Raw genomic sequence first — 12,213 nt, 5'->3', positions numbered from 1 at the left:
ATATGTTGGGCCCAGGATAGATCCTGAGAGGTATTGACACCCAGGAACTTGAAATTGCTCACTCTTTCCACCTCTGATCCATCTATGAGGACTGGTATGTTTTCCCTCGTCTTACCCTTTCTGAGGCTGTATTCTCAAGTAGACATTCAAGGCTGATCTGCACTATTTAAAGAGAAACAAAGACTTCTCCTACTGTGGCACGTGACCAAGTGGTTAGGGCGTTGGACTAGCGATCTGAAGGTCATGGCCTCGGCCGAGGCAGCTTGTGTGTCCTTGAGCAAGGCACTTAACCACACAATGCTTCAGTCTACCCAGCTGAGAATGGATACCGGCAAAAATGCTGGGGGTTAACCTCGCGATAGACTGGCATCCTATCCGGGGCGGTGGGGGGGTGGTGGTAGTCTTGTACTTTCAGTTGCTTCATGCCATAGAAACCGGCATAAGCACCAGCCTGATGGGCCACAAGGCTTGTGACAGACTTTAATCTTTAAAAAGACTTCTAACTCAAAACCTCCCTTTGCAACTGAATCCTTGACTTTCTGATAAACAGACTCCAATCAGAAAAGATAGATAGCAACACTTCCAGATTATCCTCAACTATGGCACCCCAAATGGCCTTCTGGCCCTTACTTTACTTCATATGCATTCACAACTGCATGGCTAGGTTTTGCTCTAATTCCATCTACAGGTTTGCAGATGACACCACTGTGGTAGGCTGTATCACAAATAATGATGAGTCAGAGTACAGGAACAAGATAGAGAGCCTTTTGGCATGGTGTCATGACAACAACCTTGAGTTGAATCATCTTTATCGTCATTATACATAGGTACAATGAAGCTCGTTTGGCTTCCTCTTGGGCAATTAAATAAAGCGGTAGATAAAAACGACAGTAATAGAAAAACAGTATTAAATAGATAAGTAGCAGAAAATACGTTGCAGCATCACCAGAATATCACAGTAATGCACAAAGTGCCGTTAGTGCAAGTATTTGAGTCCTTGTGTCTGCATGTGTGTGCTCACAGTTTCAGTCATTGTTCTGTGGGAGTGGTGTGATGGAGGCCACAGCTCTGGGATAGAAGCTGTTCCTCAGTCTATTTGTTCTGGCCTTTAGACAATAGTGCGCATGTGCCGGTCGTGCATGCAGCCTGTTACAGTTGTTCCGTTTAGTTTCTTACTTTTAAACTTTTTAACTTAGGTTATTTGTTGTATTTTTTTTCTCATGGTAACACGTTGAAGCTGCACCCTCTCTAACATGCTGGTGGAGAGAGTTTTACTTGTTTTTTTAGCGCTGGAAATAGTTATATTCAGACACGTCTTGTTAGCGTGGCAGCAGGATGGCCACATTGTTTATTCCAGGGACCAGCTGGTTGCACTCATGCCGGCTGGCTTAGTGAATAGAGCAGCGGACATCCCGGCTGAAATCTGGAGGAAAACACACAGAGGATGCAGAGGGGGATCAAAAAGGCGAGGGAAGGGGACTGGATTGAGACAACAGAGGCTTATGGAGAAGAGAAGTTATAAGCCGTGTCTCCCCTCTCTCGTCATGGGAAATGTGAGATCACTGGGGAACAAAATGGACGAATTGACAGCGCTTGTCAGGAGTCAGAGAACATTTCGGGAGAGCAGTATCATGTGTTTTACTGAGGCGTGGCTGCACGAGGACATACCTGATGAAAGCGTTTCCACAGAGGGCTTCCAGACCGTTCGAGCTGACTGGAATTGCACTGAGAGCGGTAAGCGTAAAGGAGGGGGGCTTGCGGTTCTGGTAAACAACAGATAGTACAATCCTGAGCATATTACAATCAAGGAACGTGTTTGTAGCCTGGATATTGAACTTCTTGCCATATTATTTGCCAAGGGAAATCTCGCATGCAATTATGGTTGTGGTATACGTCCCTCCCTCTGCCAACCTGACGTCGGCGTGTAACATCATTTACACTGTCATAGCCAGATTACAAACCCAGCACCCGAGTGCCCTCATTACCATCTCGGGTGACTTCAACCATGTTACCATGGTTAGAACACTGCCCAACTTCACGCAGTATGTGAGCTGTACAACCAGAGGGGAGAGGACTCTGGATTTGATGTACGCTAACATTAAGGATGCATACAGCTCCTCTCCCCTCCCCCCTCCCCCCCCCCCCCCGGGAAGGTCAGATCACAACCTGGTGCATCTAAAACCCTGCTTACGTGCCTCTGGTGAAGAGTAAACCTGCAACCTTGAGGACAGTGAGAAAATGGTCGGAGGGGGCTTATGAGACGCTCCAGGGTTGTTTTGAGGTGACAGACTGGCAGGCACTCTGTGAGCCACATGGAGAGGATATTGATGGGCTCACAGAGTGCGTCACTGATTACATCAACTTCTGTGTGGACTGCAATGTTCTGACAAGAACTGTCCTTTGTTATTCAAATAACAAGCCATAGGTGATGAAGGATATTAAGGACATCCTGAACGCTAAAAAGAGGGCGTTTAGAGATGGAAATAGGGAGGAGCTGAGGGCAATACAGACAGACCACTATTTTGGCCACTATTATATCTGGGAGATTGTTTGTGTCTTCCCTAGTGAAGACAGATCCAAAGTACCTGTTCAACTCGTCTGCCATTTCCTTGTTCCCCATAATACATTCACCCGTTTCCGTCTTCAAGAGCCCAATTTTGGTCTTAACTATTTTTTTCCTTTTCACATACCTAAAGAAGCTTTTACTATCCTCCTTTATATTCTTGGCTTGTTTACCTTCGTACCTCATTTTTTCTCCGTGTATTTTTAATTACCTTCTGTTGCTCTTTAAAAGTTTCCCAGTCCTCTGGCTTCCCACTCGTCTTTTCTATATTATACTTCTCTTTTATTTTTACACTGTCCATTACTTCCCTTGTCAGCCACGGCCTCCCCTTACTCCCCTTAGGATCTTTCTTCCTCTATGGAATGAACTGATCCTGCACCTTCCGCATTTTTCCCAGAAACACTTGCCATTGCTGTTCCACTCTCATCCCTGCTAGGGTATTGTTCCATTGAACTTTGGCCAGCTCCTCCCTCATAGCGCCATAGTTAGTGTCTTGAACCTTCTGCTGGACGGCAGCGGGTCAAACAGGGAGTGGCTGGGTTGTGTGGTGTCTCTGGTTATTCTGATTGCTTTCCTCCTGAGTCTGCTGGAATAGATGGTGTTCAGTCCTGGGAGCTCCATCCTGACAATTCGCTGGGCCACCTTCACCACGCGATGCAGGTCTTGTTGCTCAGCGGCTGTGCAGCTGGCATACCACGCTGTGGTTGGGATGGTTTCAATTGTGCTTCTGTAGAAGTTAAGCAACAGCTTTTGTGGGAGTTTGGCCTTGTTCAGATTTCTAAGGAAGAAGAGTCTTTGTTGTGCCTTTTTTACAAGCAGCGAGGTGTTGGTGGTCCATGTCAGCTGTTTTAACAACATAACTCCAAGAAACTTTAGGTTTTCCGCACTTTCCACTACCTCTCCATGTATATGGCGGGGGGGGGGTGTACTTTGTCCTTTGATCTCCTGAAGTCAATGATCATCTCTTTTGTTTTAGAAGTGTTAAGGACCAGGTCGTTGTCCTTACACCACTCCGTCAGATGATCCACCTCAAGCCTGTAGGCTGTTTCATCCTTGTCCGAGATCAGGCCAACCACTGTGGTATCCTCCGCAAATTTAATTACGGAGTTGGAGGTGTAGAGGGGGGTGCAGTCATGTGTGAAGAGTGTATAGAGCATAGGGTTCAGCACACAGCCCTGCGGGGTGCCTATTTTTAAGATGAGGGTGGTGGAGGTGTGCTTACCAATTCTGACTTGCTGTGGTTGGTCTGTGAGAAAGTCCATGACCCATGAGCACAGGGAGGAACCAAGGCCAAGAGTGTTCAGTTTGCTGACCAGTTTATGGGGGAAGACTGTGTTAAGTGCGGAACTGAAGTCCACAAATAACATCCTCACATAAGTGTTCGGTTCCTCTAAGTGAGTCAGAGCAATATGGAGGGCTGTTGTGATTGCATCCTCTGTGGAGCAGTTTGCCCAGTAGGCAATCTGGTGTTTGTCCAGATCAGGTGGGATTATAGCCTTATTGTGTGAGAGCACAAGTCTCTCAAAGCACTTCATGGCTATGGGTGTCAGCGCTACAGGGCCATAGTCATTCAGGCACTTCACAGCTGATATTTTGGGCACTGGGATGATGGTGGAGGTTTTAAGGCATGATGGAACAACAGCTTGTTGCAGTGATAGGTTAAATATACTTGTAAACACCTCAGCAAGCAGGTCGGCACATGCTTTCAGTACCCGGCCGGGCACTCCGTCTGGGCCAGCTACCTTACTCGCATTCACTTTCCTCAGGGTGGATCTCACCTGATGTTGCTTAAGGATCAGTGTGGACTCATCGTCAGGTGGGTTGATGAGTGGAGCAGCCTCCTCCCTCTGAGTATCGTGGCGTCATCATCTGGCAGCAGATTATTGGATTTGTAGTCTGTCAGCGCCTTGATGCCTTTCCACATACTGCGGGGGTTGTTGTTATCAAACTGATTTTCAATGCGCAATTTGTATTTGCGCTTCGCATCCCTGATGTCCCTGCGGAGATTCCCCCGTGCTTCACTGTAGGCTTGTTTGTCTCCTGACCTGAAGGCTGCATCGCGCTCCCTGAGTAGTGCCCTCACATTGCTGTTAATCCATGGCTTCTGATTGGGAAACACCTTAATTGTCTTTTGTGTTATTACATTTTCTGTGCAAAACTTAATATATCTTAGGACTGAACCAGCATATTCCTCCAGGTCTGCTCCCTTTGCAAACAAGCCCCAATCTCTGTTGTCAAAACAGTCCTGTAGCATTGAGGTGGCTTCCGCAGACCACACATGTACTGCCTTGATAGTTGGTTTAACTCTGCAGATCTGTGGTCTGTAAGGTGGGGTCAGTGTGAGGGAGGTGTGGTCTGATTGTCCTAGGTGTGCAGATGGAGTCGCTTTGAATGCTCCTTTTCCTCAATGTCATCAAAACAGAAGAGCTGGTCATTGACTTCAGGAAGCGGGGTGATGCTAATGCTCCTGTTTACATCAACAGCGCTGAGGCAGTGGTCTCCAACCACCGGGCTGCAAAGCATGTGCTACTGGGCTGCGAGGAAATGATATGATTTGGCGATATGAGTCAGCTGCACCTTTCCTCATTCCCTGTCACGCCCACTGTTGACTAACCCCCTCCCCACCCCCCGTCGGCCGGTCTGCGGTGCAAAAAGGTTGGGGACCCCTGTGCTGAGGTCAAGAGGGTCAAGATCTTCAAGCTTGCAGTCAACTCTGCATAGAGACCTTTCTTTAATGTGTTTTGATATGCTTGCTTGACAAAAAAACTACTGGTCTTGTCTCTCAACATTTTAATTGCTTAGTATCCACAACTTTTTTGGAGTTTTTAATCACACATTTCCATCAATTGTTGAGAGGAAAAAGTGACAATTGGTTTCACTCATAAGTGACCCAATTCTGATATTAAGATTATTCTATCTTATTCTGGACTCCACCAGAGAAGTACTGTACTCTTTTTGTCTTTACCCTGCATAGTCTTGTAAATATGCAGACATTGCTTAATTGTGATGTTGTTAGGATTAACTGTTCTTTTGATTGGCATCCTGGAAACTCTGCTGTGAGTAGTAGTTATAATGGAGAACAAATGGATTTGTAAAGATATAATGTATGACGCATGGAGGAGGAAATTAAAAAAGAATTTTTATATTTTTTGTCAAAATGTACATTTGATCTGCAATGTTTCTTCATGTTATTTTCATCTCTTAAATTTGAAATGATGACTCTGTGATGGAGGCTTAATATCCCATGACTATCATCATTTGCAACATCTCAAAGAGCTTGCAGAAGGAAACGTTTGGGCTGTAGTGGAAATGCATTTTCATTTTGAATTATTATCTTCATTTCGCTGCCTACAGGTTATATTTGTGAAAAGGTTTACTCCCAAAGAGGCAAGCAATTTACTGCTATGGCGTCAAGTTGATATTAAAGCTCTGACTCTTGAGCTTCAAAAATCTGTTACTTCTGATGTTACCAGGACAGCAACTGACCAATGCAAAAGATGGCAAAATAGCAAACACTCCTTGGGTGAACTGGATCAAGTGGTAAGATGAAATATCCAATTTTTACAGAAGTCTATGAAAAAGGAACAAATTTCATTATTCAGTTATTCATTCTTCAGCTTTTCAAGATCATAGAAACATAGAAAACCTACAGCACAATACAGGCCCTTTGATCCACAATGCTGTGCCAAACATGTACTTACTTTGGAAATTACCTAGGGTTACCCATAGCCCTCTATTTTTCTAAGATCCATGTACCTCTCCAGGGGTCTCTTAAAAGACCCAATCGTATCCGCCTCCACCACCATTGCCAGCAGCCTATTCCACACACTCACCACTCTCTGCATAACTCTCAACATCTCATCAGTGATCAACTCTCATCATCTTGTACACCTCTATCAGGTCACTTCTTATCTTCTGTCACTCCAAGGAGAAAAGGCCAAGTTCACTCAACCTATTCTCATAAGGCATGCTCCCCAATCCAGGCAACATCCTTGTAAATCTCCTCTGCAGCCTTGCTATAGTATCCACCTGTACTGAGGTGACCAGAACTGAGCACAGTTCTCCAAGTGGGGTCTGACCAGGGTCCTAAATAGCTGTAACATTACCTCTCGGCTCTTGAATTCAATCCCGCGGTTGATGAAGGCCAATGCAACCAGAGAGTCAACCTGCGCTGCAGCTTTGAGTGTCCTATGGACTCGGACCCCAAGATCCCCCGATCCTCCACACTGCCAAGAGCATTACCATTAATATTATATTCTACCATCATATTTGACCTACCAAAATGAACCACCTCACACTTATCTGGGTTGAATTCCATCTGCCACTTCTCAGCCCAGTTTTGCATCCTATCGGTGTCCTGCTCTAGTCTCTGACAGCCCTCCACACTATCCACAACACCCCCAACCTTTGTGTCACCAGCAAATTTACTAACCCATCCCTCCACTTCCTCATCCAGGTCATTTATAAAAATCATGAAGAGAAGGGGTCCCAGAACAGATCCCTGAGGCACACCACTGATCACCAATCTCTATGCAGAATATGACCCATCTACAATCCTTCCCTTCCAGCACATTTGGAAAGCAGTGAAATCATCAGACAAAGTCAGCATGGATTTGTGAAAGGAAGATCATGTCTGACGAATCTCATAGAATTTTTTGAGGATGTAACTAGTAGTGTGGATAGGGGAGAACCAGTGGATGTGGTATATTTGGATTTTCAAAAGACTTTTGACAAGGTCCCACACAGGAGATTAGTGTGTAAACTTAAAGCACACAGTATTGGGGGTGTGGTATTGATGTGGATAGAGAATTGGTTGGCAGACAGGAAGCAAAGAGTGGGAATAAACGGGACCTTTTCAGAATGGCAGGCAGTGACAAGTGGGGTATCGCAAGGCTCAGTGCTGGGACCCCAGTTGTTTACAATATATATTAATGACTTGGATGAGGGAATTAAATGCAGCATCTCCAAGTTTGCGGATGACACGAAGCTGGGTGGCAGTGTTAGCTGTGAGGAGGATGCTGAGAGGATGCAGAGTGACTTGGATAGGTTGGGTGAGTGGGCAAATTCATGGCAGATGAAATTTAATGTGGATAAATGTGAAGTTATCCACTTTGGTGGCAAAAATAGGAAAACAGATTATTATCTGAATGGTGGCCGATTAGGAAAAGGGGAGGTGCAACGAGACCTGAGTGTCATTGTACACCAGTCATTGAAAGTGGCCATGCAGGTACAGCAGATGGTGAAAAAGGCGAATGGTATACTGGCACTCATAGCAAGAGGATTCGAGAACAGGAGCAGGGAGGTACTACTGCAGTTGTACAAGGCCTCAGTGAGACCACACCTAGAGTATTGTGTGCAGTTATGGTCCCCTAATCTGAGGAAAGACATTCTTGCCATAGAGGGAGTACAAAGAAGGTTCACCAGATTGATTCCTGGGATGGCAGGACTTTCATATGATGAAAGACTGGATCGGCTGGCTTATACTCTCTGGAATTTGGAAGATTGACGGGGGGGGGGAAATCTTAATGAAACGTATAAAGTTCTAAAGGGATTGGACAGGCTAGATGTAGGAAGATTGTTCCCGATGTTGGGGAAGTCCAGAACTAGGGGTCACAGTTTGAGGATAAAGGGGAAGCCTTTTAGGACCGAGATTAGGAAAAACTTCTTCACACAGAGAGTGCTGAATCTGTCGAATTCTCTGCCGCAGGAAACAGTTGAGGCCAGTTCATTGGCTATATTTAAGAGGGAGTTGGATATGGCCCTTATAGCTAAAGGGATCAGTGGGCATGGAGAGAAGACAGGTACAGGGTTCTGAGTTGGATGATCAGCCATGATCGTACTGAATGGCGGTGCAGGCTCGAAGGGCCGAATGGCCTACTCCTGCACATATTTTCTCTGTTTCTATGTTTCTGTGGGCAAGCCAATTGTGGATCCACAAAGCAAGGTCTCCCTGGATCCCATGCTTCCTTACTTTCTCAATAAGCCTTGCATGGGGTACCTTATCAAATGCCTTGCTGAAATCCATATACACTACATCTACCGCTCTACCTTCATCAATGTTTTTAGTCATATCCTCAAAAAATTCAATCAGGCTTGTAAGGCACAACCTGCCTTTGACAAAGCAATGCTGACTATTCCTAATCATATTATGCCTTTCCAAATATTCATAAATCCTGTCTCTCAGGGATCTTCACCATCAACTTACCAATCACTGAAGTAAGACTCACTGGTTTACAATTTCCTGGGCTATCTCTTCTCCCTTTCTTGAATAAGGGAACAACATTTTCAAACCTTCCAATCCTCCGGAACCTCTCCTGTCCCCATTGATGATGCAAAGATCATTGCCAGACGCTCAGCAATCTCCTCCCCTGCCGCCCACAGTAGCCTGGGGTATATCTCATCCAGTCCCAGTGACTTATACAACTTGATGCTTTCCAAAAGCTCCAGCACATCCGCTTTCTTAATGTTTAGATGTGCAAGCTTTTCAGTCTGCTGTAAGTCCTCCCTACAATCGCCAAGGTCCTTTTTCGTACTGAATACTGAGGCAAAGTATTCATTAAGTACCTCCGCTATCTCCACTGGTTCCATACACACTTCTCCACTGTTGTACTTATTGGTCCTATTCTCTCATGTTTTATCCTCTTGCTCTTCACATACTTGTAGCTTTGGGCTTTTCCTTAATCCTGCTCACCAAAGCTTTCTCATGGCCCCTTCTGGCTCTCCTAGTTTCATTCTTGAGCTCCTTCTGCTAGCCTTATAATTTTCTAGATTGCTATCATTACCTAGCTTTTTGAACCTTTCGTAAGCTTTCTTCTTGCCTAGATTTTCAACAGCCTTTGTACACCATGGTTCCTGTACCCTACCATCCTTTCCCTGTCTCATTGGGATGTACCTATGCAGAACACCACGCAAGTATCCCCTGAACATTTGTCACATTTCTGCCGTACATTTCCCTGAGAACATCTGTTCCCAATTTATGCTTCCAAGTTCCTGCCTGATAACTTCACATTTCCCCTTACTGCAATGAAACACTTCACTAACTTGTCTCTTCCTGTCCCTCTCCAATGCTATGGTAAAGAAGATAGAGTTGTGATCACTATCTCCAAAATGCTCTCCCACTGGGAGACCTGACACCTGACCAGGTTCATTTCCCAATACCAGATCAAGTACAGCCTCTCCTCTTGTAGGCTTATCTACGTATTGTGTCAGGAAACCTTCCTGAACATACCTAACAAACTCCACCCCATCTCCCAGTAGCAGGATCCCCCAGTGGCCACACATTTTAATTCCACATTCCATTCCCATTCTGATATGTCTATCCACGGCCTCCTCTACTGTAAAGATGAAGCCACACTCAGGTTGGAGGAACAACACCTTATATTCCATCTGGGTAGCCTCCAACCTGATGGCATGAACATTGACTTCTCTAACTTCCGCTAATGCCCCACCTCTCCCTTGTACCCCATCGGTTATTTATTTATATACACACATCCTTTCTCTCTCTCTCTGCTTTTTCTCCCTCTGTCCCTCTGACTATACCCCTTGCCCATCCTCTGGGATTTTTCCCCCTCCCCCTTTTCCTTCTCCCTGGGCCTCCTGTCCTGTGATCCTCTCATATCCTTTTTGCCAATCACCTGTCTAGCTCTTGGCTCCATCCCTCCCCCTCCTGTCTTCTCCTATCATTTTGGATCTCCCCCTCCCACTTTCAAATTTCTTACTAGCTCTTCCTTCAGTTAGTCCTGACGAAGGGTCTCGGCCCGAAACGTCGACTGTACCCGTTCCTAGAGATGCTGCCTGGCCTGCTGCGTTCACTAGCAACTTTGATGTGTGTTGCTTGAATTTCCAGCCTCTGCAGAATTCCTCGTGTCCACCCCATCTAACCCCCTTGCTCTGGGAGATGCCAACCAATATTGGGGAAATTAAAATCTCCCACCACAACAACCCTGTTATCATTGCATCTTTCCAGAATCTGTCTCCCTATCTGCTCCTGGAAGTCCCTGTCACTATTGGGTGGTCGAGAAAAAATACCCAGTAGAGTTATTGACCTCTTCCTATTCCTAACTTCCACCCACAGAGACTCAGAAGACAATCCATTCATGACTTCCTTCTTTTCTGCAGCCGTGACACTATCTCTGATCAGCAGTGCCACACCCCATCATGATTATTTTATTTTGACAAAAGAAAGATGAAAGAACATATTGGAGTACTCTCTTGGCAGTCTACCCATTCCATCACATGTTCTCTTGACAGCATCAATTTTGTGCCACACCATCTCCTTTAACCTTCCAAGTTAAAGTCAAAGTAAATTTAGTATGAAAATATGTTTATGTGGGGCTGGCTGGTGGCGCAGTGACATCAGCGCCAGACTCTGGAATGGAGGTTCCCGGGTTCGAACCCAGTTGGAGCCGCTCCCGAGTACACCTTCCATCCATGCCAGGTTGAGTGTCGAGATCGCAACTTGACCTCGTAAAATTTTAAAAAAGGGAAAAATACTCCAAAATGTCTGTGTGAGGAGTGGCGTGCCACACAGTCTCTCTCTCTCTCGTTCCGCGCCTTGTAAAGGCATGAAAAAGACATCGTCCCGCCAACATCGCACACGCACACGCCAGAAAAAAAGTATGTTTATGTTACTGTTTACCACCCTGTGATCCATTTTCCTGCAGGCACTTACAGGAAAGTAAAGAAATATAATAGAATTTATGAAAAACTACATAAAGATCGACAAACAACCAATGTGCAAAAGAAGACAAATTATGAAAATAAAAATTAAATAATACTGAGAACATGAGTAGTAGAATCTTTGAAAGTGCAATAACATCAGGATTGCGGTGATTGAAGTTGTCCACACCAGTACAGGGGCAATGGTTGTAGGATAATAACAGTTCCAGAACTTAGTGATGTGGGGCTAAAGGCTGCCATACATCCTGCCTGATGATAGTAGTGAGAAGACGGTATGGCCTGGATGGTGGGGATTCTTGATGATGGATGCTACTTTCTCATGTCAGTGTGCCCAGTTGTACAGAGGACTTTGCCTGTGATGGACTGGGTTGTATCTATCACTTTCTGTAGCCTTTCCATTCCTGAGATCCCATTTTTACCTTGGGGAAAACGGACTGCTGTGAGAAAGGTAGATAGAGCTTTTGATTATTTTAAATCTTTGTTTTAACTTTTAATCACAGTATATATATATATTTTCATACATTTTTTCACACTCAGAAGTATTCATGATGTGTTAAGGCAACCAGCTGTCATATCCTTTGAGTGCAGTCAGCTGATTGAGTTAAAATGGCCTTTACTTCAGAATGCTATATTTTCTGTTGGGAGGATTGTGTCTTGGAACACGTGGAACAGAACAATGTGGACTAGGCAAAAGGGACCAGAGGTCTTGGGGCAAGGTTCTTTTGCTAATTCTCTATGGTGAGTGACGAAGCACAGGGATTACAGTGGGGGGGGGGGCTAAAGGAATCTTATTTGAAATTATCATTTGAGACAAATTTTGGAATATCCCCCAACTTAAGACCAATGGTAATGAACAATCCATCATCACCCTACATTCCTGCTCTTGTTTCTGTGTTGCATTTTCTTTGTTTCTTTCATTACTGGCATATGATTCTTGGTGTTAAAAATTAATTCATTAAAACCATGCTAAA

At 45.0% G+C, this 12,213-nt stretch overlaps 1 protein-coding gene across 2 annotated transcripts in view; it reads left to right on the top strand.

Annotated features, from left to right (window-relative positions):
• firrm (fignl1 interacting regulator of recombination and mitosis) overlaps nt 1–12,213 on the top strand; it is a 60,755-nt gene that overhangs the window by 37,132 nt on the left and 11,410 nt on the right. For both annotated transcript variants that reach the window (XM_063064099.1, XM_063064098.1), the window contains exon 17: nt 5,918–6,103. In XM_063064099.1, coding sequence (XP_062920169.1) covers nt 5,918–6,103 — 186 coding nt within the window. The remainder of the gene's footprint in view (nt 1–5,917; nt 6,104–12,213) is intronic.

Source organism: Mobula hypostoma, chromosome 12 (assembly GCF_963921235.1).
Source record: "Mobula hypostoma chromosome 12, sMobHyp1.1, whole genome shotgun sequence".
Lineage (NCBI taxonomy): Eukaryota > Metazoa > Chordata > Chondrichthyes > Myliobatiformes > Myliobatidae > Mobula > Mobula hypostoma.
This window is presented reverse-complemented; position numbering and strand designations above follow the sequence as displayed.